At 63.2% G+C, this 27,782-nt stretch overlaps 2 protein-coding genes across 5 annotated transcripts; both read left to right on the forward strand.

Moving 5' to 3' along the window:
• The first annotated feature begins 18 nt into the window (after positions 1-18).
• Positions 19-9,391, forward strand: RNF166 (ring finger protein 166). 4 transcript variants are annotated; one of them, XM_081217729.1, is made up of 6 exons: positions 19-315; positions 5,357-5,513; positions 6,711-6,868; positions 7,273-7,387; positions 7,479-7,586; positions 7,991-8,386. In XM_081217729.1, exons 1-6 carry the CDS (start codon positions 161-163, stop codon positions 8,318-8,320), a joined length of 1,023 nt encoding a protein of 340 aa, XP_081073855.1. In that variant the 5' UTR covers positions 19-160; the 3' UTR covers positions 8,321-8,386. The 4 variants fall into 4 exon arrangements, with proteins under 4 accessions (XP_081073855.1, XP_081073856.1, XP_081073857.1 ...); XM_081217730.1 differs by having other exon boundaries at positions 48-315; positions 6,756-6,868; XM_081217731.1 differs by lacking the exon at positions 7,991-8,386 and adding an exon at positions 8,393-9,391 and having other exon boundaries at positions 66-315.
• A 7,312-nt stretch (positions 9,392-16,703) lies between these two features.
• Positions 16,704-23,707, forward strand: SNAI3 (snail family transcriptional repressor 3; the record flags this gene model as incomplete). Its single annotated transcript, XM_081217724.1, has 6 exons — positions 16,704-16,779; positions 19,694-20,293; positions 22,126-22,328; positions 22,462-22,576; positions 22,795-22,968; positions 23,625-23,707. 6 exons carry the CDS (start codon positions 16,704-16,706, stop codon positions 23,705-23,707), a joined length of 1,251 nt encoding a protein of 416 aa, XP_081073850.1.
• Between the last annotated feature and the right edge of the window lie 4,075 nt (positions 23,708-27,782).

Consider the following 27,782-nt stretch of genomic DNA (forward strand, 5'->3'; position numbering starts at 1 on the left):
GACGTCATCTAGGCGCCGGCGCGGCCGTGACACGCGGCAGGGGGCGGGCGCTCCCTATGACGTCAGCTCGGAGCCGGCGCGGCCGTGACGCGCAGGCCGGGCCGGGCCGGGCCTGGCCGGGACAGGGGCGGCGGCGGCGGCGGCGGGCCGGGCCCCGGGGATGGCGATGTTCCGCAGCCTGGTGGCCTCGGCTCAGCAGCGGCAGCCGCCGAGCGGGCCCGCGAGCGGCGACAGCGGCCTGGAGGCGCAGTACAGCTGCCCCATCTGCCTGGAAGTCTACCATCGGCCCGTGGCCATCGGCAGCTGCGGACACACGTGAGTGCGCCGGCCTCCGGGAGGCCGCGGGGTCGGACGCCGCCGCGGGGAGGGCTCTGCAGCGGCCTCGGCGCGCGAGGACTCGTGGGGCGCGGGTCTCCCCGCGCAGGGCCGTTTCTGCCCTCTGGGCGCGTCCATCCGCCTCAGCCCAGCCTCCTGCCCGCCCGTCCGCCCGCCCCGGGCTCTCGATCCGATCACCCCGTCGGCAGACAGGACCGACCTGCAGCCCTGCGCGGTCTCTAACGGGCAGTGCCCGGGGCCGCTGACGGCATAGATGAGCCTCCCCGGGGACTCACAGGGCAGCGGGCACGACCTCTGCGCCGGTCGCCTTCCATCTGGTCCCGTGGAGACTGGGGTGGGCAGTTGTAAATAAATGCCTTGTGCCTTTTGCCGTCAACTCTTTTTTGGACCCGCTGTCTGCTTGTCTTGACTGCAGAGGAGAGGAGTTCCCTAAAGTTTGGGCAAGGGCTTGTTTGGAGTCTGGTGCTGTTTTGTTCTGTTGGAGAACCTGGGTCACGTCGACCACTGAGCAGCCAGGCAGGCTGGCCCTCGGGGGACCAGACACCACACATCTTGCTAGGGTTTCCGGCTGTGTCAGGGCCGGGTTGTTTCAGGAACAGAAACCTGAGGATGTGGCTCTCCTCCCAGCCAAGTGCTGCACTCAAGGCTTCTGGGAGCTGCCAGCCTGTTTGGGAGGGGGCTGAGATCAGGGTGTCGGCTCTTCAACTCTCTGGAGTGGCTGCATAATACAGCTCTTGAGTGAAAATAGCAGGGTGGGGAGAGGCGGCAGGAGGGCTTGGCTGCCAGCAGAGTTGCTGAGGAGGTGGGGCCGAGATTCACCCAGGCTCGGTCTTTGAACGTTTTGCAAACAAAGGCAGATGACCTGGAAGGTTCCTGATACAAAGAAGGAGTTGCAACCGCTGGGTGTGTGTGCTGCTTGTCACCCTGGGAGGTGGCAGGAACCGTGTCAGGAGCCAGCAAGCCTTCACACACACACACACACACACACACTGGCAGGCAGCACAGGGACCTACCTGCCCACACTGGGAGAGCACTGCTGATTTGTCCTGAAGGCGCTGTGCCTCACTTTTCATGCTGTGTGTGGCGTTTCGGCAGGGGCAGCCCCTGCACAGCACTTCTCTTGTCAGCACACAGCAGTGGGTGTTGTCAAGTGTGTTCAGCTTCTTCCAGCCCATCACTGAGAGAGCTGTAGTGCTTGTCCCAGGCCCAATTTTAGAAAGCCTTTCCTGGGCTTCGGGTTGCTATCAACACTCACCCAGCCCTGGGCTGTGGTGATTCGGGCCTCTGGTCAGCACAAATCTGTTTTCTATTTTTCCAAATCAGTCTTTTCTTAAAAGGTGGTTTTCAGAATACAGAAATACACACACTGCTGTGCAAGCGTATTCTTCTGTAAACCCCCCTCCCCCGGGCTCTTCCTGGCAGACTCTGTCCCCTCCTCTGTGTCTGAGGCTGCTCCTGCAAGAGCCTCTTCTTCAGCTTCTGTCTTAAAAACACTTTCTCCCTGGCTCTACCTGCTGGTGTAAACTAACCTCCTGGCTGTTCCACCTCTGCCTCTTACTTTCCATAAGTTTCTTTTCCGGTGTTTTGAAGGCATGTGTGCAAACGAACGTGAAAGATTTAAAGACTCACAGCTCTCCTCCTAAACCGCTTGTCGGTGGTCTGGTCATCCGCCCCTCGCCCCCACCCCCCGCTCCCTGACTGGAGCAGAGTCTCCTTTCGCCAAGTAGGTTTTCTGGAGGCGACTGCAGCCCCGCCGGGGGCCAGGACTCACGCTCCAGCACGAGACAGAAGGGGACAGGTCGTAGGGAGGGCTTTTGAGCAGGAGCCCAGAGGCAGGAGGTGCCTTGGTAGAGAGTGTGGAAGCGCTCCCGTGAAGTCCCCAGGGGCCCCAGACAGAGCCAGTGATCCGTCATACTCAGGGGACGGCCTGGGCGGCGAGCCACATCCGGAACCAGAAGCTGCCCGGCTGTTTCTTTTTTTCTTTTTATAAAGGAATTCAGCCCTGTATGGCTTCCTCTTTTTTTTTTTTTTTTTTTTTTTTTAATTCATTTTTGGCTGCACTGGGTCTTCGTTGCTGTGCGCGGGCTTTCTCTCGTTGCGGCGAGCGGGGGCTACTCTTCGTCGCGGTGCACGGGCTTCTCACTGCAGTGGCTTCTCTTGTTGCGGAGCACGGGCTCTAGGCACGTGGGCTTCAGTAGTTGTGGCACATGGGCTCAGTAGTTGTGGCTCGCGGGCTCGAGAAGCGCAGGCTCAGTAGTTGTGGCTCACGGGCTTCAGTAGTTGTGGCACGCGGGCTCGGCAGTTGTGGCGCACAGGCGTAGTTGCTCTGCAGCATCTTCCCGGACCAGGGCTCAAACCCACATCCCCTGCATTGGCAGGCGATTCTTAACCACAGCGCCGCCAGGGAAGCCCTGCCCAGCTGTTTCTGACCCTCTGATGAGGCCTCCCTGAGGGCCAGTGTCTGGTTCTGCCGGGGCTGCCTCCAGCCTCTGTACCTCTTCTGTCACCTCCTCTGGTCAGTGTTGTCACACTGTCCCTGCGCTGAAGTGTCCCCACATGCAATTTGTTAACGAACAAAAGTTGTAAAAAAAGTGAAATACTTGCACTTAAGGAGCCTCGTAGGGGACGGTGCTGACACGCTTTCTGAGTCCTCCCCGCTTGCACAGCCCTGGGAGGCAGGCGCTGTTACTCTTTCTGTACAAGGAAGAGGAAAGCAGAGCGGCCGGGTGCAGTTCCTAAGTGTCGTGGCAAAGCCGAGGTTGGAGCTCAGGCTGCCAGACCAGGCCAGCCTCTCAGCCCATCTCCCTGTGGCACCTTCAGAGGCCACAGCACCTAGCAGTCCTGCACCAGTGCCCACAGAGACCCGGGACGCTGAGCTTTGCCAGGCCAGGAGCGGGCTTCTCTGCTCAGGGTTCTCAAGGCCTCTGTCCCTCCAGCTCATGGCCCGAGACCTGGGTCCCAGGCGGCTCCCCTGCACCTGTGCTGGGAGCGCAGAGCTGGGGCAGGACGGAGTGACTGCAGGGGGAGGGGCCTCGGGGCACTTGGTTCTGCGTCGGGCTCCTTAGGGGCCCAGACGAGGCCAGCAGTGGGGCGGGCTGCTCAGGCAGGGTCCGTCCTGCTTCCCGAGCCACAGCTTCCCTGCCTCCCCTGCTGGAGGCACCCTTCACCTCGACCTGAGGCTGACTCGTCCTGAGCGTGCTCCCGGGCCACAGCTCCAGGGCACACCACCCCTCACTTACAGCGCACAGTATGCTGGTTCCTGGGGCAGCCACAGCGTCGAGCAGCCCTCACCACAGTCCGTCTCAGAACGTTCTCATCACCCCAAAAAGAAACCTCGTCCCCATTAGCACTCAGACCCCATGCCCGCCCCCACCCCAGTGACCACTGGTGTGCTTCCTGGCTCTGTGGACCTGCCCATTCAGGACGTTTCTCACAGACCACGTGGCCTTTGTGACCAGCTTATTTCATGGAGCACGTCTTCAGGGTCATCTGAGCACCAGCATCCAACTGTGCTGTGCTCCCTTTGGGCTGAGTGGTGTCCCATCATAAGGATCAGCCACCTTCTCTGTGTTCCTCGCCCGTGGACACTGGGCTGTCTCCACAGCTCTCGTGACCAGTGCTGCCGTGAGCGCTCCTGTGCGGATTCTCCCCCGGCCTCGCCGTGGTGACCGTGGAGCCAGCACTTTCTTCCAGTGACAGGGTGACACGCGAGGCCTGCCCCGGCTGTTAGGCCAGTTGGCTCCTAAGACCAGTGAGAGGGACGGCCCTGGAGGACTTGCTGGAGCACTAACGGGTGGGCCCTCGACAGCTGCAGAAAGTGACAGGTGCTCAGGAACAGGGTGTCAGGAACCTGCACTTTCTGATGGGCCTCAGGCCCAGCCTGGCCTTTCTTGTGTGCAAACAGTGACACCCATGGTGACGACCCAGTGGTGGCTGTACGGAAGCCAGCGTGTAGGCGGAGGGCCTCGGGATCACCTGCGGCTGCCTCTTCCTAAAAAGAGGTGAAAGTCTGAGGCAAAAGAACAGGTACCCCTGAGCTCAGCTGAGCCACCTGTGTGCTCGGGGGACGTCCTCACGTCCCGCAGGCCCAGCCTGCTAGACGCACGCAGAGCTGTGCACACCCCGACACCTTGTGGTCTTCTTGCAGGCCGCCAAGTTGCCGCCTTTCTCGTGGGGCCGAGCGCTTGCTCTTCTCGGCCGTGGAGCCTCCACTCCACGGCTCCCGTCTGCTAAGCGGTCCCCTTGGCGCTTCCTGCAAAGGTGGACCGGCTGGTCCTGCAGTCAGGCTCCCGGCCTTTCTTGCCCCCACTGAGAGTGTTCGACCCGCTGCCCCACTGCCCACCGGGCAGTGCACACTCTTCTGCAGCCCTGGGGTGTTTGTAAACACCAGCTGCCGGGGCCAAGCACACACGGGGCGCCAGGACTTGTACCTCACGACATGGTGTCTCCAGGGACACGGCCAAGAGCTCAGGGCCGAGGGGGGCACAGCCCTTCTGCCACTACGCCTCTGCTCAGGCTGAGCCAGAGCCTTCCTGCCCGGGGAGAGGGCACTGTCCCAAGGCTAGTGACACTCCCTGGCCAGCTTTGGCCCTGCTCCATCCGATGAGTCCTGGGCCCTGGGGCCCTGCGGTTTCCTCTCACCACTGTTAGTGATTTTACTCCCCAGAGTTTAGGGGTAGAGGATCTCCAGGGTCCCCCATGCTGTCCTGGAGTCCCCTGAGGTGGCGTCATCACCGCTTGGCAGTGAGACGGACAGGTTGGGCCCTGGGCCCCCTGCAGCCAGAGCTCTTGCTGGGACCAGGGCTGCGGGGCCAGCATGGGACCTGGGGGGGCGGGGGGGTCACAGCTGCAGCTCAGCCCTCGTCGCAGGATCAGCAGGAGTGTCCCAGAAGCCCACAGCTGGGCAGGGACCTGGGTCATCTTCTGGACAGACGGTGCCCATTCAGCCCGTAGGACCCTGGCCCAGAAGCTACTGCTGATAGAGGGGAGCGCAGCCCTCAGGCCCACGTCTGCCCTGCAGGTTCTGCGGGGAGTGCCTCCAGCCGTGCCTGCAGGTGCCGTCCCCCCTGTGCCCACTGTGCCGCCTGCCCTTTGACCCCAAGAAAGTGGACAAGGCCGCCCACGTGGAGAAGCAGCTTTCATCCTACAAGGCGCCCTGCCGGGGCTGCACTAAGAAGGTACCGCGGCCCCCCCGGCCCGGGGGCTCCGACGGGCTCGCAGGGGGGCTGGGCACGGGCCACCTCCCTTCCCTGCCGGGCAGCCCACTGCTCCACTCGCTTCCTGCGGGCCCTGCGTGTGGCCTGGGCTCCGGGCTGTGGCTGGCGCAGGGACACAGGCGGAGCTGAGCCCACCCTGATGCAGCCTCGACACCCCAGTGACCCTCGCACTGCACGCGGCGACTGCAGTGGGCCCAGCCCGCCCGCCCTGTCCCGGCACCCGCTGCCCGCTCGGGCGGGCACGCCGCCTCTGGGGGCCCAGCCGGCGACAGAGTGTGAACCTGGGCTTTCAGGCTGTGCCATCGCTCGGGTTGACGCGTTCTTCCGAGCGATCACAGTGGGCAGCAGCCCTGTTGCTCTGTCTTCAACGTCGAAGGTCAGCCTGTCCCTGAGCTCGCCGAGGGGCTGCCGCGGCCTCCTTCAGGCGCACGTGCCCCTCCCTCCCGGCACGAGAGTGGAGCAGGCTGTTGGCTCTTGTGTGAGGCGGCCCCCACCCTTGGCCTCGGTTCCGCCATGGTCATGGTTCCGTCCACACATGTGGGCCCGGGAGGCAGGCTTGCTTAGTGTCCCCAGCCCTGGGCAGAGCCGGGGGCCGGGCCGGCATCGGGAGGGCCCGTCGTGGCGGCAGTTGCCCCGCCTGCTCCCTCCCCGCCTGCTCCCCTCTCCGCCTCTGCGGTTCTGGGAGTTAGGTTCCTGCGCACCACCCGGAGGGCTGCCGGGCCCCCTCCTCCGCCGGGTCGTTCCGCCTGCTCTCTGCGGCCGGTGCGCCCCTCCCCTGCCCTGTGCGGAGCCGGTTCCCGCCTTCGGCCAGGACGGCCACTCGGGCAGCCGAGAAGGTTGTATCTTGTTCCGTTTCCTACCTCTTGGTAAAGAGTTTGCTGGACGGTCGACTGTCCAGAATTTTGCCTGCTGGCTCCCGTTACAAGATGTGTTCTTTCCCAAATAGACACCCTCCCTGTCCCCTCGTGGGCCGCCCCTCACCTGCAGCTCCCCAGGGACCGGAGGCCCACTGCCCCCCGCAAGGCCCCAGCATGACGCCGTGAGCGCCTGCTTCTGGGTGCGGCTCAGCAGCCTTCGGGGTCCTGAGTCTGTGTCTCCCTCACTCGGCCTCCAGGCCCCACCTCCTCAGCGCTGCTGGGCCGGGGCACCGGGAGCCAGAGGCCCAGCCCCGCTGCCTGGCCCCGCCCCTCCTCTCCTCCCCAGGTGACGCTGGCCAAGATGAGGGTGCACGTCGCCTCCTGTGTGAGGGTCCAGGAGCAGATGGCCCACTGTCCCAAGTTCGTCCCTGTGGTGCCCACGTCCCAGCCCATCCCCAGGTAGGCCGCCTCGCCGGGGCCCCCTCCGTGGGGCAGCTCCGGGCCTACCTCGCGGGGTGGGCAGTGGGGCCCCACCCTGAGGAGGTGGGAGGGCTGCCCGGGGAGGGCCTCACCTCCTGCAGGTAGGGGACCCCAGGAGGGCCCAAGCCAGGCCCCCACGGCTCACCTCCCAGCAGGGACGCACGGTCCCCAGACAGGCTGGGGCTAGACAGACACCTCCTCTCGGGGTGGGCAGCTGCGCGTTGGGGAAGCAGGGGGCCCGGGGTTAGGCGGCGGGAGGTCGCGGTGGGATGTGCAGAGGGGAGCAGGGCCCCGCGGCAGCTAAGGCTCACAGGGCGGGGGAGGGCGAGCCGGCCGGGCTGTAGGAAGGTGGGCAGCGCCACTCACCCCCACCCCCGCCCCAGCGCCGTCCCCAACAGGTCCACCTTCGCCTGCCCTTACTGTGGTGCCCGCAACCTGGACCAGCAGGAGCTGGTGAAGCACTGCGTGGACAACCACCGCAGCGACCCCAACCGCGTGGTGAGCCTGCCCGCCCGCCCCGCCGGGACCCTGGCGCCCGCACGCCCGGCCCTCCCGGGCCCTGTAGGCTCACCGGCCCGCTCTGTCCCAGGTGTGTCCCATCTGCTCGGCCATGCCCTGGGGCGACCCAAGCTACAAGAGCGCCAACTTCCTGCAGCACCTGCTGCACCGGCACAAGTTCTCCTACGACACCTTCGTGGTGGGTGCCCTCCCCTCCCCTCCCCCGGTGCCGGTGGTGGGCAGGTCCACGTGGCCACTAGAGGCCCGGGGGCTCTGGGGCTGTGCAGACCAGGCCCACAGCGGCCCCCTGTCCTGCGGGTCCCTCACCGCTGGACCAGCGAGCTCTCCTCACGCGGGGCCTCCTCTCGGGGGGACGCCGTCGCAGGGCCACCATCTCCCCAGCTCTGCACCGGGGCCTCAGCACACAGACCCCTCCACGGGGGACAGGCCCCTCCCACGGGGAAGAGCCACGGGGACTTTTGTCGCCGAGAAAACCTCCAGCTCTTCCTCTCCCTCTCCCACCTGCGGTCCCCACCTGCAGACCCTCCTGCAGGCCTTCCCTCCTGTGCGCCCCGCAGCCCTGCTATTCTCGTCCCCTCCCAGCCTCCAGCCTCCAGGCGCCAGACCCTGTGGAGTCGACCCCTCCGCTCCCTCCGCCTGTGCCTGGTCCTGATGGGTGGATGCCACGGGGATCCCTGGCTTCTCTGCTCATCTCAAGCCCCGTTCCTGAGTCTGAGGGGAAAGGACAGCTTCGATTCCGGGCGTCCAGCCCGTGCAGTCCGCCCAGGCCTCAGTCACTGGGCGTGGTGGCCTCCGGGCAGCCAGACCATCCCCGCAGCGCAGTCGCCACACAGCACCCGGGACCCCATGACCGTGCGGGACCAAAGGGGGGCGGGGAGGCTGGACACGGCAGAGCCGGTCCGTTTGAGGTGACGGGACCAGGGTGGGGGGGTCTCCCTGAGAGGCCCTGGCGTCCCCGGCCCAGCTCCGCTCCCTGTCTTCCAGGACTACAGCATCGACGAGGAGGCCGCCTTCCAGGCCGCCCTGGCCCTCTCTCTCTCCGAGAACTGAAGGCGCAGCCACTGGCCCAGCCCTCCCGCCTCAAGGGATAGGCCCCGCCAGCTCCTGTGGCCCAGGCCTGCCTGGGAAGGCGCCTTGAGGGCCAGGTGGAGCCTCACTGCTGCAGGAGGAGAGGCCGCGTCCCCGTCGTCACCGGCTCTTCGGTGCTTCGGGCTGAGCAGGTGGCCTCGGGGGGCCGGCCACTGGGACGGAATGTGGCCACTGTCTGTGTCTCAAAGCCATGATGTCCTCCCTGCAGAGAGGACCCTTCAGGCCCTGCCGCGTCCACAGGCCCCGGCACTGAGCAGGGAAGCGCGGAGGGGGCCCCGGCCCAGCACCTGGCAACGCTTCCCCCTCGCGTGCTCGGTACTGGCTTTTGTGATACCTAGAGGTTCCACACTTTTCTATATTATCCAGTGTGATGACCTTTTCACATTTTCTAGAGCAAAGACAGAGAGCAGTTACCCTTCATATTGCAATATCTGTGTTTGACTAGGAATAATAGTATTTTTATGGAACATTTACAAAATTATATTTTTAAAAAAAAACAATAAAAAACGAACGGTTGTGGGATCGGTAGGGGGAGGAGAGGAGAGACGGGGCAATCGCTGTGTGCTGGGACCGAGGTGGCCACGTCCCCAGGTCACCTCGCTGTTCCCCAGGGTCACTGTGATAATAACGGGAGGAAATCGCAACGCCCGGCCACAAGCAGTGGCGCTGTGTCTGCTCCCGGCCTCCCGCCTGGGTCCCGGCCTCGGCCCTGCTGTCACTGTTCCAAAGCTGACCACCTCCCGCCCCCGGCAGGGCCACCCCCAGCAGTGGCAGAGCGCAGGGGCCGGGGCAGTGACCAGGCAGTTCAGAAGGTCCTCATGAGCACCCTTGTTTGGTTCATGGCATAAATTATTGCTGTCTTTAAAAAATTTTTAAATAAAATGTCTCAAAGCATCTCTAGCGGCCTGGCTGGTGCGTTTCCTTCAGTGAATACTAAAGGCAGAGGGCCGGAGCGCGGTCACCAGACCGTCCTCCGCTCGAGGTCCGCGGGCGCGTGTCTGTCCCCAGGCAGCTCCAGCTCAGAGAGCAGCTGGCCTCGGGGCCCCGCGGAGGCCGTTTCCGCGTCTGGGATGAGCTGGGCTGCGGCCCCTGCTGGTCCTGCCCGCCCCCCGGACCCTGTTCCCCTCAACCTATGCCCTCACTTGCCAGCCTGGCCACCTCTCCCTGCGAGAAGCGCAGGCCAAGGTTTGCTGGGCAGCGGCGCTCACCTCCTCGTCCTGGGACGGGGTCCACCTGAGGCCGGCAGGCTGGGCACCGTCCTGAGCTTCCCGGGCCGGGGTGGTCTGAATGGGGCTGGTGCTGGGGCCCAGAGATGGCCGTGGTGGCCTACAGGTGGCCTTTGGGATGCCATTGGGGTGAAGCCCCACTGTCCCCACCCCAGTCCCCGTACTGCAGCCGCTGTCCCCACTGCTGGCTCGAGGTGTGCCTCTGCCCCCCCGGGCAGCCTGCATGGTGCCCCAGCGTGTGCCCTCAGCCCCCAGGCCGGCACCTGGCCCTCTGAAACATCCACCCAGGGACGGTGGTCTCGGGCCACCATCAGTGCCATGGGCCCCTGCTGTTCCCAGTCACCACAGGCCTTTAAAAGCTGACAAGAATCACCTGCCGGGCTGTGCCCAGGTGGCTGGTCACCAGAGCAAGGCCAAGCCCCTGCCTTGCTCTCCCTGTCTGCCTCCCCACGCAGTGTTCTGGACCCTTCCTCTACGGAGAAGGTGGATCTCCTGAGCTCGACCGTGGCAGGGCTGGGCAAGCAAAAGTCTCCACGAGAGAAGAGTTGTGACCTGGGGTGCATTACCCTCCTTTAGAACCCTTCGTAGGAGCCACTGGCCCACCCTCCCCTCTGACCACTCTTTGACCCCACCGGCCGAGGATGCCACCTGCCAGCCTGTCCTTTCTGCCACCTTCCAGAAGGAGGCCTGTGACATGGTCCCTGGGGGGCCACCCGGGCCCAGCCTCAGCCCCCCCCAGAGCTGACGGGAAAGGAAGGATGTGGCTGAAGTCCCCCTCCTGCAGGAGGATGGGGGAGCTGGGACCTCAGCCGCCAGGGACATGCACCTCCTGCCCTGCCCTGCCGACCAGCCTGCCAGGCACACGGCCCCCGAGTGCAAACTCAAGGCCACATTCCCAGGCCTCACTGAGCGGGGAGAGGGATGAGGGTCCGTCAGCACCCAGGGGAGCTTCAGGGTGGCCTTGGCCAGTCCCCTGGGGCCTGGAGCCAGTGGTGGCAGCGCTGGGACCGCCAGGTTCCGGATGCCAAGTGCAGATGCTGCCCCGTCTCCTTTCCCCCACCCCCAGCTCAGCGCCTCGCTGCCCCATGACCCTCCCCTCGTCCAGGACACGTTGCTGCTTCCCCCAGCGCTGCCAGTACATCCCATCTGGGACGTGCAGCGGCTGTGGTTCTGGGCTGTCACTCGGGCCCATATCCCATCCCCAGCTCACCCTCCAGCCCTCAGAGCACAGCCGGCACCAGCTGTCTGTTCACCACCTGGACACCAGCCAGGCCTGTCCGCTGCCCGTCCACCGCCTGGGGGAGGATGGTGCTGCTCTCACACGCCCGTCATGACCCTCAGCGCCCACGGAGTCCTGGGGGCAGCTTCAGGGCTGTCTCGGCAGGTCCTGACCTCACCGGTGCCCTCGAGGAGGTGACGCCCGGTGACTGTCCCCACGTCTCACCCTGTGGAGGCCTCAGCACTCACCACGTCACCACATCCCCGAGGGCTCCTGGCCACAGTGGGGCCCCGGGAGGGGCAGAGCCCGGAGCACCGTCACGTTGCTGGGCACCAGCACAGGCCGGTGGCGAGTCCCTTCCCCCGCCCGAGGACGCCTGCCAAGCTCAGCCCCCTCCAGGCCCCCCCAGAGGCCACGGAGGCCAAGAGCCACAGGGCAGCATCCACATGTGGCCTTGATCTCGTCCCTTCCACCCTGGGCCCAGGATGCACGAGGCCCTGGGCACGTGGGCACGTGGCTGCTCGGTGACCCGGCATCCAGGACGGATGCCAGGGCGGAGCTCTGGAGCGAGCCCCAACGCGGTGTGGGGCTGCGTGGGAGCTGGATCGCGGCAGACGCCGCAGTGTCCGGTGAGGACGCCTCAGGCTGAAGCCCGCGGGACACCGCCCTGAGTCTGGATGAAAAGTGAGGTGGAGGTGGGAGGCCCGGACCCCGACCAACTCCAGGGCGTCCCTGATGGGAGGCCACACACCCTCTCCTCCCCAGTCACACACAGCCTGGGGGGTCCGCACACACCCTGCCGCCTAGACGGCGCTGCTGGGTCCCTGGGAACCTGTGACCTCGGCCATCAGGAGGGGGGCAGGCAGCCAGCACTCCTGAAGGCAGGGTGCCCAGAGCACGAGCGCCTGCCCCAGGCCGCTCTCTTCACCAGCCCCAAGGCCCCCGAGGACTGGCTACAGGTGTCACCTCTGGGTCTTGCAGAAGCCGCCCTTCCGAGCTCTGGGCGCTGAGTGAAGAAGGGTGGACGGAGAGGCCAGGCGCGGCCATGCAGCCCCCAGCGGAGGGGCCTCCCGAAAGGCCCGGCCCCTCACGGGGGTTGCAAAGCAGCCACGCCTTCAGGAAATACAAGTGTGCCCGGGGCCTGGTAGCAAACTGCGAACACGCGCGTCTACCCCATTTACCTCGCCCAGGGAGGCATGGGGAGCCCACCTGCCGCAGAGGGCCAGGCCCACCCCTCACCCCTCGGGTGGGGCCTTGGGTTCCCTCTGGCGTGGGGCCACCTCCTGCCAGCTCGCTGCCCCCATTCCACAGGGGAAGAAAGAGGTTCTGAGCCCTTCGGACCAGTGGAGGGCCCCAGGACCGCACCTCGACAAGCCCCCAAGCCGCCATGGGGCCTGAGGCCTACAGCCCAGCAGGGAGGGCGCACCCTTGGGACACAGCGGGTGGTCGGGCGGCAGTCCCCAGCTGCTGACGCCCAGGCCGTGGCACCTCCTTCTGGACTCTCACACACTGGGGCTCCCCGCATCTACCTGCGAAACACACTCCCAGGAAGGATCCTTGAACTCACTCACCACAAGGCAGCAGGGACCGACAGGCCCAAAGGCGCCACACACAAGTGGGCCTGAGGCCACGTCCCCAGCGGCGCACAATCAACCCCTGCCAGCAAAGCTTCTGCGCCCAGCGTTCGTGGTCTGTGTCTGTGCTGCTCCCACCCCGCCGCCAGGGGCCGGGACTTGACCTGGAGGTGTCGGCGGGAGCTCCGGGGACGTCAGGCCCCTTCCGGTCCCGGAGAAGAGAGCCGCGCAGCCCGTGACCCTCCAGTCTCTCCAACAAGTTTCTGGGAACGAGTGCCCAGCGCCACATGTGGACGGGGAAGAAGCTCTGAGAGGATGCTGTGGAGTTCGGAGCTGGGAACCAAGCTGTGCAGCAACAGACTCTCCCCTCTGGGCCCTGGGCTCACCCGCTGAAGCCTGACCACTGTGTCGCACGGAACAGCTCCTGCGATCTCACACACACACACAGACGTGTGTGCACACCCATGTGCGTGTGCACATCAGGGCGCAGACCTGCACACACACGCACATACCCGAGACTGACACACACGCACACACGTACATCCCTCCTCAGCCCCCAGATCACCTTCCTGGGCTCAGCGTCTGGGACTCTACTGTGTGTCACAGCTGTGTGGGAAGGGTCAGCGTCCCCTCCCTGAACCCCCATTTAAGAACCAAAATCAGGGCTTCCCTGGTGGCACAGTGGTTGAGAGTCTGCCTGCCGATGCAGGGGACACGGGTTCGTGCCCCAGTCAGGGAGGATCCCACATGCCGCGGAGCGGCTGGGCCCGTGAGCCATGGCTGCTGAGCCTGCGCTCCACAGCGGGAGAGGCCACAACAGTGAGAGGCCCGCGTACTGCAAAAAAAGAACCAAAATCACCTCTAACAACCAGGACCCAAGAGGGAACAGGCAGCTGTGAGCAGTTGTGAGTCCCCCTTCTGGGGGTGACCAAATGCACACTGGCCACCAATCTGACCACGTGCTGGCAGCTGGAGCACTGGGTCCACGACCATGGACAGCAACGGGGATGCTCCAACGCAGGATGTCCAGCCACACCCACCCTCCCACAACAAACACGCCACACACTAACACCGGGGGCCACTGTCACCGCGGCGGGGGCCCCTGAGTCCTGGGACGGCCGAGCCCCAGCTTCAAGGCCCAGCTCTGAGCGCTATTCCGAGTCCCAGAGCCGGGCCCACCGCGGGGCCTTTGTACCTTCACCCACGTGTCTATATTCGAGAGACCACCGAGGGAGGAGTGTGCCCAGACCGCGCTGTATGGGGGCTCCTGACGCTTTTCCATCTGGTCCGGCAGGCATTGCTGAGCCTCCACCACGGACCTAACCTCGTGCAGGTGCTGTGAGGGAGGGAAGGCGATTCCCACCCGGCAGGCCCTCCAGCTGCATCTAACAGGGAGGGGGCGTCCTCGCTGGGCCATGAAACCCAATTAGTAAAAAAACCATGAATACACTGATGTGTATAAAATTGATGACTAATAAGAACCTGCAGTATAAAAACAAACAAAAATACCAGACCCAATGGGATACAGGTGCACAAGTACACACTATGCAGCCAGCCAAGCACCATCGCCATATAAAGCACAGAAAAAGAGCACAAAAACACACCCATAAAAAGAAAGAGGGACTTCCCTGGTGGCACAGTGGTTAAGAATTCGCCTGCCAATGCAGGGCACATGGGTTCGAGCCCTGGTCCGGGAAGATCCCACAAGCCGCGGAGCAACAAAGCCCATGCGCCACAATTACTGAGCCTGCACTCTAGAGCCCACAAGCCACAACTACTGAGCCCACGTGCCACAACTACTGAAGCCCACGTGCCTAGAGCCCGTGCTCCGCAACGAGAGAAACCACCGCAATGAGAAGTCCGCGCACCGCAACGAAGAGGAGCCCCCGCTCGCCACAACTAGAGAAAAAACCGCACGCAGCAACAAAGACCCAACGCAGCCCCCCAAATTAATTAATTAATTAATTAAAGAAAGAAAGAAAACTTCAACATAAGAGGAATTGTAACAATCTTACCTGGGCTCCGCTTGTTCAGCGTCTGATAGAGGCAGGCGGGCGGGTGGCCACAAGCCGACATCGCCAAGTGTCAAGGGGAGACCCTGGGGTTTCTGCAGGAAGCGTGGACTTTGGTCCCTGCAAGTCCTGCTCTGGTGGAGAGCTCGGTTCCAGGAGGCCGGTGGGGAGCTGGCTTTCAACAGCGGGGCGCGGGGCTTAGCTGCAAGGCAAGGAGATCGTATTGAGGACAGAGGGGCGCAGAGCAGGTGGGGACAGCCCCCCGCCTCCCTGGGGCTGCACAGGTGAGAACAGGGCAGACACTCGGATTTTCCTCTGTGAGTGGTACTCTGGTCTGGCCCAAACACAACCCTGTGAGTCACAGCCAAACAGTGAGTCTGTATGACCACAGGAGGGCAGTTCTGAGCAGTCGGCAAGGACCTCAAACTTCCCTTAGGGTCACTTGTTATGGCAGCCCTCGGAAAGGAGCACCCCACCGCAGAGGTGCTCTAAGGCCCCTTGGGATCCCTGGGGCGTTTCCAGGATGAGATCAGCAGGTTCTCCACGGGAGTGCATGAGCGCCCCTCGAGAACATGAGTGTCCCTCTGGGGGTTAAGGAGGTCATCCTGGCCAGTGGCCACACCGTGGGTGGCTGGGCGAGGAAGGACAGCGTGAGTGCAGGGCTGGCCCAGGTATCTGCAAGTGTCGTCTACGTCTGGGACGGGGAGAAGGAAGGTAAGGTACACATGTTAAGCTTGGGAGGCCACGGAATAGGTGAAGAAGCAGAAGGCAGCCACGTGCACGGCAACACGTTGCCAGGCCAGGCCTGCGGGAGAGACGCGCACCTTCTCCCGCCTGCGCACCACCTGTCTATCCTTCCACACGTCCTAACCAAGCAGCAGATGCCCCTTGTGAGGCTGGAAGTGCCTGCCCGGGTCCCAATCCCACAGCTTCGTAACTTCTCAGAGTCTGTTTTCTCTCCTGCGAAACTGAAGGCACATAAGACCCTGTGTGAGGCGGGCCTCCCTCCTCACGTCTCTCCGCGGTTCCTCTCAGACTCCCCACCACCTCCACCTTGTCTCCAGGCCCACAACTGGCAAAGAGCACCAGGCTGCACGTGGCACCTGCACAGCCATGGAAGCGCCTGGCGGCTCTCCGGGGCCTGGCAGTCTGTCCCCCACCCCCACCAGAGACTGACCCCTGAACTCATGAAACGTCCACATCAAAAAGAACCAGAGGGGCTTCCCTGGTGGCGCAGTGGTTGAGAGTCCGCCTGCCGATGCAGGGGACACGGGTTCAATGCCCTGGTCCGGGAAGATCCCACATGCCGCGGAGCGGCTGGGCCCGTGAGCCATGGCCGCTGAGCCTGCGCATCCGGAGCCTGTGCTCCGCAACGGGAGAGGCCGCGGCAGTGAGAGACCCGCGTACCGCAAAAAAAAGGGGGGGGGACCAGACACCCAGGCATGGCTGGCTCTTGGTGGCACCGAGGACTCCACAGGATACTGAAGGAGGTGAGGCTGCCCGGGTCATAGCCCAGGCCGCAGCGGCGGGCACGTGCGCCGCCCTCTGTGATTACACTTCCCACACCACCTGTCTGAACCCCTGGTAATTCCGGAACGCCAAGCGGTGTCCTTTCTCCCACAAATGAGCTTTCTGGAGGCCTGGGTCCAACTCCTAAAGCACGGTCTCCTCCGCCAGGCCGGCCGACCCCCTGGCCACCACTCTGGCCAGTCGGCCGGTTCAGGGCTGGGGCTCATCAAACGTACCGCTGCGGGTTTGCGCAGGAGGCGGGGCGGGTGTAGCAGGCTGGAGCAGGGTTCTCCAAGGCTCGGCTCGGCGCACGCTCCCACCCCGGGGTGGACTGAGCCCGGCTCGGCTTCCGCCCAGCCCTGACCTCCGCCCTTCAGTCCACGTCGAGTGGGCGCGCCAGGCCCCGGGGTCGGCGTGACTCGCAGTGCGCGCCAGGGAAGTCCCGTGGGTTGCACACGGAGCCACGCGCTCCCTCCCCAACGGCCCGCGCACCTGTCCTGGGCGTGGCCCGATGCCCCGCCCCTCGGCCCCGCCTCGCCCCGGCCGCGCCGCGCGCTGGTTGGCCGAGGCGGCGCGCTGTGCTAATGACCTGACCCTCCCGGCACCTGTGGGCCGCGCTGCCCGCGGGCGCCGGCGTACTCACAGTGCGACCCGCGCGAGGGCACCATGCCGCGCTCCTTCCTGGTGAAGACGCACTCCAGCCACAGGGTCCCCAACTACGGGCAGCTGGAGAGGCAGAGAGGTAGGGGCTGCGGGCTCCCCTGACCTGCCCAGGGCTCGACTCCCGCGGGGTAGGAGGGGCGAGAACCCCGGGAACGGGAACACCTGTCCCAGGTGGGAGGAGGGGCCCCAGACCACGAGGCTGGAGATAGAAAGGTGGGCCCCGGTTGTCTTATCCACCTCAGGGACCCCAGCCTCGCGTCGGGCAGATTGGGTGGGGATTTTCTCTCCACTTAGAGAAGTTTCCAGGCCCCCAGTCACTCTGGGGCTCTCCCGCTATGGCCCGGCATGCCCATCCCAGCAAAGGGCACCCCAGGGCCATCTTCCTCGTGCAGGACGTTTGAGAGAGCCCCACGGATATTGCAGAGAGAGAGACGACGTGAGCCCAGGCTGTTCTCCAAGGGCCCACCAGAACAACATCCTGGGTTGAGAGGCCAGGAAGAGTGACCCAGGGGCCCTGTGGTGCCAGGGCCCAGCTCGCATAGCGTTCCACTGTGCCCCCTCCAATGCCTCCTCAGCCTTCCTGGGGTTTCCTTCCCTCCCGCCTCCCTCACCCCAGAGGAGGTTGCCCAGGGCAGGCTGGGCTACGGGGCTGCAGTTCTTACCCAGGTGGGGAGACAGGTGCCCAGGAACCAGGACTGTGCACTCATTCCCACTCCCTGTCACGGTCAGGGACACGCAGAGGTCCCACAGCAAAGGCCTCTCTCGAGTGGTCAGAGGCGCCCCCAGCTCCACAGCTTCTTGGGGGGGACACCCTCTGGGGGATGGCTCAGTGACTTAGAGGGGGACAGGGGGACAGGGAGAGACTGCGGAGACCAGGGCACACAGTCGGTACCCATCCAGAGCCCTTTAGCCCTCTCAGGACTGGGAGCGGGGAGGGAGTCCAGGCTGGTGGGTCCCCCGGGGCTGGGCTGCCACCAGGGGGCACCTTCTAGGACTGGGATCCTCAGCTCCACATTTTGAAATCCAGTTAATGAGTCACCACCAGCAATTTTATAAAATAAAAAAGAACAGAAGCCATCAGAGTGCAGTGCTCGCGGTAAAGGAAACCTTTGTTTCAGATATACAGGTATGATAGAACATGTAATTCACATGGGTTGTGGCTTTAAACGTTTAAAAACTATTGTTTAGACTCCAGTCATACAGCGTACCCCTTTGAGCGTGCAAATCCTGGCAGCCAAGCAAGGCCGGTGACCGTCAGGGAACAGCCTCGGGGCCGTCAGTGCGCTGCTCCCCCCTCCTTGTAGCACCAGCTTTCTGGGGGCCAAATGGCCACGGTGAGCCTCTTTCTGCCAGGCAGTTACCTCAAGATAGACCCGAGATGCTGGATTTGGGGTCCCCCACTCGTCACTTTTAAATAAGTGCCTTTTTAGGCCTCCCCAGGGAACCCCTGAAGCCAGAAAGGAACTTAAGTCTCTTCTCCCAGGAATCTGAGCTGCAGAATGAATTAAAAAATCTAGCTAACCCAGGGGATATGGGGAAGCATTTAAAGTTATTAGCAGAAGCACATGGTCAGTAGCACCCGGCATATGGTTGCCTCTCCCCTGCCCTCCCACTGGAGTCGGCACTGGCCCCCTAGACAGGGTTAGGCTCCGAGGTGATGCCTGGGGTCAGGGTAGTGGCTGAGCCTCAAAGCCTTAAGGTGACTTTTTTCCCATACAAGGGCCCCTACTGGAGCTTCTGTGTGGAGTGGGGGGTCCTAGACTCTCCGGGCACCCCAGTGCTGTCTCCAGAAATTCCTTGGACTTCATCTCTTAGCTAGTCACTGTCCAGCCTCCATTTCTGGGAGGACAGAAACCTGGCAAGCCGATTTTATAATTGGGAAAACTGGAGTGGAAAACGGTGAGGTCAGGAGACAGTGGAGTGTGGGAGCTTCCCCATTCCTTTGCATCCTCATCAACACTTGTAATTTGCCTATTTTTAATTCTAGCCATCCTAGTGGGTATGACGTGGTACCTCATTATGGCTTTAATCTGCATCTCCCTGATGGCTCATGACGTTGAGCATCTTTTCCTGTGCTTATGGGCTGTGTGTACATCTTCTTTGCAGAAACGTCTATTCAGAGTCTTTGCCCATTTAAAAAGTGGACTATTTTGTCTTTTTATTGTTGAGTTGCAAGGGTTCTTTATATATTCTGGACACCAGTTCCTCATCAGATACCTAATTTGCAAACATTTCCCCCATTCTGTGGGTTGTCTTTCTCAACCCTAAGCCTTGGCGTGGACATAGAAATGGGGCCAGGGATTTATCTCAACACATATGAAATAAGAAATGGGTTGAGGGCTGGAAATTTGGTCTTTGGGGAAATGCAGAACTTCACTCTTACTTGCTAACATGTTTACTTTGGGGGCTTCTGCTGTCAGGGTCAAGCATGAGGCATGGTGGCCCACACATGCGGGAGCAATAGCCTGAGGGCAGGCCAAGCCAGGAGGCAGTGGACACCACCGAAAACAGTCCCTCCTGAGCTGGGAGCGTCTGCAGGAGGCTGTGCGCACGCACGCCATGGTGGGCGAGGGGTGATGGGGAGGTGACCGGAGGCTGATGAGTTATTTCACACGCGGCGGCTGCTGCCAAGAGTTGTGAATTAAAGCTGCGTGGGAGTCCGCGGGATGCAGCTCCGAGCTGGCCCTGCGGCGGGTGGGGCTCAGAGAGAGGGCGGCTAGGGACCCTTCCTTGGCCCCTGAGGGCTTCTCTGGGATCCTGTGAGATGCTGCTCTTCCCTTGTTTGTAAAGAGGAGATTCCTGCTCGGACACTGCGGTCTCCGGCTGCAGCCGCCACTTCCGCAGGCCACGCCTCTGTCTTGTCGGACCTTCTTCTCCTTGCCGCGGGGCTATGGATGGCCTAGTGGTGGGATTCGGCCAGGGATGCGGGTTGGCGAACTCGCAGCGCTGGGACTCCGGCTTCACCGTGCATTGTCTCCCCTCCCCGCTTCTAGAAACCAATGGCGCCTGTTCTGCCTGCGGGGGGCTGGTGGTGCCCCTCGTCCTCCCAGACAAGGCAGCCCCGTCCACGCCTGGCGACCTTCCCCGGCCCTGGGACTTCACCTCTGTCGTCGCCCACGTCTCCCTGCCCCTCCCCACCTTCCTGTGTAACGAGGAAGCTCGGGGGGCCTCGGGGCCAGACCCCCTGGAAGTCAGCCTGGCGGACCCTCGGGCCGGCCGGGCCCCCAGCGCACCTCTCAGATACAGCCTGAAGCACCTCAGCCTGCCCCCGCTGCTGGCTCTGCCCACGCACTGGCCCCCGGGCCTGGCCGCAGATGGGGCCCAGGCTCCGGGCCACCTGCCAGGGGCCGAGCGGGCCCCCCGCACCCCAGGGGGCTTCTGCACGCCAGCCGCACTGGCCAGGCACCAGCAGCTGCACTGCCACCTGCAGGCTCAACGCTGCTTCACCTGCAAGTTCTGCGACAAGGAGTACGGCAGCCTGGGCGCCCTCAAGATGCACATCCGCACACACACGCTACCCTGCCTCTGCACCCTGTGCGGCAAGGCCTTCTCCAGGCCCTGGCTGCTGCAGGGCCACATCCGGACCCACACAGGTAGGCGCCAGGGCCCACGAGGGGTCTGGCTGCGGGGCAGGGTGGGGTCTGGGCCTCAAAGGAGGGGAGAGGTTGGGTTTATAAACAAGAGGATGGATGGGCACACACGTCTTCTTCTTCCTGGTGTCCCGAGGCTGTGGCACAAAAAGCCACACCCCGGGGGGCTCAAAACATCAGAAAGTCTTTCTCCCAGTCTAGAGCCAGAAGTCTGAAATCAGGGTGTCACGGGGCCAGGCTCCCTCCACATCTGGAGAGGGGGATCCTTCCCACCTCGGCCAGCTCCTGGGGCCCCAGGTGTTCCTTGTGGCCATGTCATTCCAGTCTCTGCGTCTGTCCTTACACGGCCTCTCCCCATGTCTGTGTCCAGATCTCCCTCTAGTTATAAGGACACCAGTCCCACTGGGTTCAGGGCCCGCATGCTCCGGTATGACTTAAATTGAACTTGATCACGTCTGCAAGGACTCTCTCCAAATCAGGTCATACTCACAGGTACCCAGGTTTAGGACACGGATGTATCCTTTCGCGGGGGGACACAATTCAACTCGTAACACCTGGCAAAGCGCGGGCTGCACAGGGCTTCCACGGGGCCTGACTTCTCAAACGGTCCGTGGCCGTCCTGAATTCTGAAGCAGCGGGGGAGGAGGGGAGCCAGAAAGGCCTGGCTTGGGGGTGAGGACCCCGGGGCTCACACAGCCTGACGGGCTGGGGTTTACCCAGGAGCAGTCCCGTCCCTGCGTGAGAGGGTGGTCACAGAGCACAGGCGGTGCAGGAGAGAGGAGCAGTTGTGGACAGGAGACGGAGACAGGGACAGGAGACAGGGACAGGAGCGGGGATACGGGGCAGGGAGCTCGCGGTCTTTCATTTTGCAGATTACAAACTACGGCCCAGAAAGAGTGCAAGGGCCGGCTGCCCAAGGGCAGCCAGGGGCTGAGCTGGACCCCACCTCAGGCCTTCCTCTTGAGTCCAGGACTTTGTCAAGAATGCGGTGAAAGGGAGACAGGAACAGGCCGGGCACTTAGAACAAACACTCTCTGGAACCGGACCCTCCCTCCCCTCAGTCATGGCTCTGTGACTCACACGAAAGAGGGGTTTTGAAGGAGCCTTTTTCCAGGCTGGAAATCCACCTGGTTTTGCCCGACCGCTCGCTGAGGACGTGCCCTGAGCGCCCCGTCACAGCGCAGGGTCAGGCGGCCAGGATGCAACGCCCGGGCCCGCGGGACTACAGGCCGCTACCTCCCAGGGCCCCTAGGGCTGCCGCGCTCTCCACACAGGCAGAGCTGAACACGACTCTCACTGGCCCCTCCTTTTACACTTGGGGGGTCAGCCTGGAGGGCAAGGCCCCAACAGAAGGACTTTGTCCAAATCCCTGGTCGCCCTGATTGGAGGTGGCCTGGAGGACACGGGAATCCTCACTGGTCCTGAGCGCCTGCCCTTGTACAGCCGCCTTCAAGGTTCCCACCATGGCTTTCGGGGGGCGGGTACAGCTGCCAGGAGGCCTGCAGCACCTCTCCCGTCCAGGGCTGGTGACAGAGGGCCCTAGGGAAGCTCAAGCAGAAGCAAAGAGCCATCTAGCCAAGATCTGTGTTTTAGCTGCTGCGGCCTTGCCCAGGTTATCAAGCACACCACCCCCTCAGCAGAGGGCAGGTGCTAAGGCCCCCGTCACTGACCCCGAGGGAGCGGGCGATGGAGGTGAAGGCATCAGCCTCACTGTGAGGGCTGAGGAGCCTCTGGGTGGGGAACGGCTTATGCACTTGCGAGCCTGGGGCCACCCTCCACAGGGCTGTTCTGGCCGCTGCCGCCGGTCGCTCACCTGTCGCCCTCCCCTCCCCCAGGTGAGAAGCCCTACACCTGCCCTCACTGCAGCAGGGCCTTCGCCGACCGCTCCAACCTGCGGGCCCACCTGCAGACGCACTCGGACACCAAGAAATACCAGTGCAAGCGCTGCGCCAAGACCTTCTCCCGCGTGGCGCTCCTGGCGCGGCACGAGGAGTCCGGCTGCTGCGCCCCGAGAGGCGGAGGGGCCGCGGAGCTGGGCGTCCTGAGAGGGCGTCGCCCTTCCCTGCCCACGGGAGGGACTGCTCTCCGGGGATGACTCTCGTCCGGTTGAGAGCCTCCTCCATGCCGTTTCCAGCGAGCTCTGGTTCCGGTTTTGTTCCTCCCAGTGACAGCCGGTCGGGAGCCCGGTCGTCAGCACGGAAGATCCCCACGTGAGGCTGACGGCGGGGCCGCCCTGGATGCCCTCCACCTCGGACCGGCAGTTTGACTTGGGCCGAGCACATCCGTGTGGGCCACCTGCGTGGGCAGAGCTACCTGGAGGCTCCCCTCCACCTGCCTTTGATGGCATCTGGGCCAAGCTGTCTCATGTCACACGTGCACAGGCGCACACACGTGACACGCACACACCCTCTCCTCCTCACAAGGCCATCCTGAGGATGGAGCAGCGAGGGAGGCCCCGCGGCGGGTGGATCTGGGGCGGTAAAGAGCCCGCACTCCTGCTGCAGTGTCCTCTGAGGCGCCGAGGCTCACCCAGTCCCCTGGGTCCGCGGAGGAGGCCAAGCTCGGACAACCGCTGCTGAAGCAGCAGGGCTCCTGGGTAACGGGACCCTGTGGCCAGAGCGGGGAGCTGAGGGGGAAGGGCCTCGAGCTGAGCGGTCCTTACCGGGTGGGAGCACCAGGTGAGCAGGGCGCCTTCCCTTGGAAGGAAGGGAGTGGACGTGGGGACCGTACAGCGAGGACCAGCAGCGGGGTGAGGGTGCATGTCTGTGGCAGGCGTTCATGCCCCCCGAAGTCTAACTTAGAGGGGAGTCCCTCCTGCGCCTGCAGCATCTCTACTGAACGCCACAGACGCGTCGTCACCGCAGCCACCTCCCCGAGGCACTAAGCCCCTCGCCCGGTGCCCGCCTCCTTCCTGCACGCCCTTTCCTGCGGCTGCACCACCTCCGACCCCACCCAAGACACACACCTTCCCAAACCGACTCAGATGCTGAGACCCGGCTTCCTTCTCATAGGTGGCCTCCCCTCACCCCCAGGCCCCGGGCGGCCCCGCGCTGGCCCGGCCCTGCCTCTTGGCAGTGTGTGTGCGCGTCGTCTGCACCAGACCCCGGAGGGTGGCACTGAGGAAGAAGGAAGGAGGCCTGGGTCTAACCGAGACTGGCCGAATCCTTGATGCAGGAGGGGACACCTGCTCCTCTCTGCAGGAGGGCTGGCCCCAGCCAAGGGACAGGGCTCAGCACCTTGGTCCTGCTCCCAGGATGGCGCCACACGGCAAGTGGCAGAGGCCCCGTCTCGGCCCTGAGCCACCAGACCTGCTGACCTCCTCCCCGTGTGACAGGATGCTGGGAGCGCTCATCAGGCCCACACAGCTACCAGCTCTGCAGCCCCAACCCCGGGTCCCCACCTGTAGATCCCTCCTGATGCCCACGTCGGGGGCTGAGGGTCCCTGGGTGGCTGGTCTGATAACGGCAATCAGAGGGGGCCTGGGGACATCCCAGAGGAAACCTGACCTTGACACTGGGCTTCCCTGGATCAAGGGCGGCCCTGACCACCCAGGAGAGCCCCTGCTCTAGCCTAAAGCACTGATATACCTGCCCACAGAACAGAGAACCTCTCCAAGGAAGCCACGCTTGCACTCCCAGTCCCACTGCCCACCCCCACAGGGATCAGCCTCCCCCGAGGGACACATGGCGGGACCAGGAGGCTTAGCTAACGTGTCAGTTTGCTGGGGCGGCCGTAACAAACCCACAGAGCGGGGGCCTCAGACCACAGAGACAGACTCCCCCACAGCCCCGGAGGCCAGAAGTCCGAGACCGAGGTGCCGGCTGGGCTGGTCCCTGCCGGGGCCGAGGGAGAATCTGCCCCAGGCCTCTCCCAGCTGCTGCATTTGCTGGCGCCTCTGATGTTCTGTGGCTCGCGGAAGCGTCACCCCCATCTCTGCTTCCATCTTCACGTGTGCGTGTCTGTGTCTGTGTCCAAATTTCCCCTTTTTATAAGGGCACCAGTCGTACTGGGTGAGGACCCACCCTGATGATCTCATCTTGACAACGTCCGCAAAGACCCTGTTTCCAAATAAGGCCGCATTCTGAGGTACTTGGGGGTTAGGACTTCAGTATATGAATGGGGGGCACCATTCACCCTGTAACAGCCGATGAGAGCACGCAGTTTGCCTAGAGAAACCTGGCGGGTCCCTGTGCTTGGACTTACGGAGAGTGGAATGCTGTTCCCCCCAGGCCACAAAGGATCAATGGAGCAGTGAGTCCACGACCGACTTACTAGAAACGCGTCCTCCAAACGCACTGTGACCCACCCGGACGGCCCCCCCTCGAGTGCGCAGGTGCCTGACCCCTCCTCCTCTCCGCTACCCTGGTCAGGGGCCCACAGCGGGTGGGAACAGGCCTCTGCCCTCCAGGGACATCCCTCCACTGTCTCCCAAATGCGGGGGCCTCTGCTGAGCAGGGTGGGCAGCCGGGGCTGGGGAGCCTCTCCTCATCCCTGGCAAAGGCTAAGCTCCCACCGCGCCCATGTTTGTGCGCGTCTCACTGGATGGCTTTTTTTTTTTTAACGGCATCCAGATGCCTGAAGGAAGCTATATTGTAAATTGTGTTCTATTTCTGAGCACCAATATCTAAATGAAGCGAGGCACCTGTTGGGGATGGAGGAAGGGAATTTCACAGGCCTAAATAAAGTCCATGTTTGCCCTTCTGTGCCGGCCCATGGAAAATGCTCTTATATTTATATCTGGGCTGGCGGAGGGCAGGGGTGGCAGAGGGTGGGTTGGCAGGCGGGGTGAAGAGAGGCCCGGGCACCTGCCAGGGAGTCGACGTGGAGTGAATGGGGGAGATGTTCCCCTCCGCCCCGGCTGCAGTCAGCATGCCTCGTCCCCGCCATGGGGCCGTGTCCCCACCGGCCACTCAGGCCTCACAGCTTCCCACTCTCCGTTCCTCATTCCTCGCGACTTTGCCTCATCAACTGCATGGACCCGGGGTGCTCACTTAAGATTTGGGTTTTGGAGCCCCCTCCCCCAACACCCACAGATGGGAATCAGGAAGGCGTACAACCGTCCCCCACACCGTCCCGGGTGAGGAAGACACAGCCACCTCTTTCCTCGCAGGACTGCTACCTGGGTCCCCCCCAGCTACAGGCTCTCTCTACCCAAATTTTACGCATCACATTCCCACTTTTCTCCCTAAAGAAGGCCTTCCGGCCACACAGCTTCAGGCACGTCGTTAGTGCCTCTCTCCAGGGAAGGAGCCCGGGCCGGGGGACGGGAGCCCCAGGACCAGAGGAGCTGGAGGCAGGTGTTTCAGAGGTGGCCCGGCTAAGTCTGGGCAAAAGCAGGAGCCTGAGAAATCGCCAGGATTCTGGACAAGAGGAGAATCTGGGAACGAGCTGAGGGTGGGGCGGCATCAGCACCACATGAAAATCGCTCCCAGGAAGCACGTGACGGGCGGCGGACAGAAAACCACCAGGCGCTGCCTCCTGACTGGGACGCGAGCGCCTGGCCCCACGGCTCAGGTCCCGGAACAGGTGCGAGAGGGACACCCAGCCTCTCGGGGGCCCAGCTCCCCGCCCCGCTCCCCGTGGAGAGACCTCTCTCCTGAAGCCCCAGGCGTGCTAAGGTTATGGCTTCCCTTCCAGAAGCCCAGAGGCTTCTATAAATACCATGTTGGGGGTTCTCTGGGAGTTCTAAAATAGTCCACTGGTTACTATCTATACTCAGCGAGCCCACTCCTGGCCTCCACTGGGTGGCTAAGTATAGCTCCCTGGCAAAGTTCAGTGGAACAAAAGTTTCCAGCCGCCATCACCTCGCGGATGGCGGAGGATTCCAGGGAGAGCACCCCGGCTGCCAAGACTCAGAGGCGTAGTGAGAGGCTGGAACTGATGTGGGGCGTGGCGGCACCCGCTCCCCAAGCCAGGGTCTGTGGGCGTCTGCTGCAAACACAGAGCCTCCACCAGATCCAGCAGTGAGGCGTTCTGGCTCCAGCCTTTACGGTGGCTTGATTCCACTGTGAAGCCTTGGTTTCTGCTTCTGAGCAAAGGGAAGTGGGCTACCCTCTGTTCCAGAATTCAGGAGGGGCCCGGGAGACACAGCAGCAAAAGAAGACACTTAGCACACCAAACGTAAAATATGATCGCTACCTCTAGGGAGACCCTCGACCTTTAACCCCTCCTAGACTCTACGTCCATTTCTTGGCCACCAAGTTCTGGCTCCAGGAAAGCTCTCCTCCCAGCTGCCCACCCCCCAGCCCAAGCCGAGCTGCCCAAGAGTTGGTCTAGAAGCTGCCCAGGGTGTCCTCAGGTGTCAGCAGAGCGCTGGGGAGAGCTGGAGGACAGGAGGGCAGAAGGTGTGAGGGCGGGGCTCCCACCAGGGTCCGTCCTGCTGGCTGAGCACGGGCCATCCTTGGGTATCATGTGGGATAGAGATCGTCCTCCCAGGCGTCAGGCAGTGCTCCCCACCACCCAGGGTTTCACAGCCAGCTCTGCCCAGGCCTCCCCCTCCCCACACCTCTGCCCCTCAGGGCTGTTTTGTCCCCTATAAGGATCGCCTGTAACTGGTCCTCAGGACGAGGCGGAATCACCTCAGTCTCGCTCCCAGCTCAAACACCTGCCCCCTCTCCTTCCCCCGGGAACAGGCCTGGGGCCTAGGACACAGCGACACCTGTACTTCTGTAGGGAAGGCAGGTCATGGAGTCACAGGGGGCTCTCTGTGAATGCTGCAGCGTGACCTCTGACATGCAGCTGCTCTGAACCGGCCAGAAAGAGGCTGAGACTGAGGGCAGTCGGGGTGACCCTGCTGGGCGTCGGGGAGGGGTGGCCCGCCGTCCCAGTGGCTCCGATCACCTCAGGGGTCGTCTCCCTCCTCCTCCAGCAGAGTAGTTCTCACAGGTGGCCTGCACACCCCTGTCCGGGGGGCCACACTAAGGGAGACTCGTTACATTCCTCACAACATCGATGGTGCACAAGCAGGGGGCGGCACCGCTGGCAGCTCCGCACGGACCGAGGCACCAAAGTTCACCACCACACACGCACGCAGAGCAGTGCAGCTTCAGGACGTCCTCCATCCTGAGCCCTGGTCCCTGTGACGTTCTGAGTGGAGATGCGGGGAGTGTGCGCGGCCCCCCACTGCCACTGGAGGGGGACCTGCCGTGTGAGGTATGCAGGGTCACCTCGACCACTGCCCTCGCAGACGGCTTCTCAGAAAAGGACCAGTGAGCCTGCCACTTCAGGGAGGACGGACAGACAGTGTTTACTGCCAATGACAGCACTTGCACTTTCAAGAGGAAATGGCAATTTTGGAAACGTCTGTCTTCCGTAAAAGCTTGGCAATTTCCCAACCTTAAAGACTTTTCTGATGAGGAACTGGGTTTTTCATACTGTAAAATGAAACGTGTCAGGGACGTCCCTGGTGGCCCAGTGGTTAAGAATCCGCCTGCCAGTGCAGGGGACACGGGTTAGAGCCCTGGTCCAGGAAGATCCCACATGCCGCAGAGCA

Source organism: Mesoplodon bidens, assembly GCF_964165515.1.
Source record: "Mesoplodon bidens genome assembly, chromosome: 18".
NCBI classification, from domain to species: Eukaryota; Metazoa; Chordata; class Mammalia; order Artiodactyla; family Ziphiidae; genus Mesoplodon; species Mesoplodon bidens.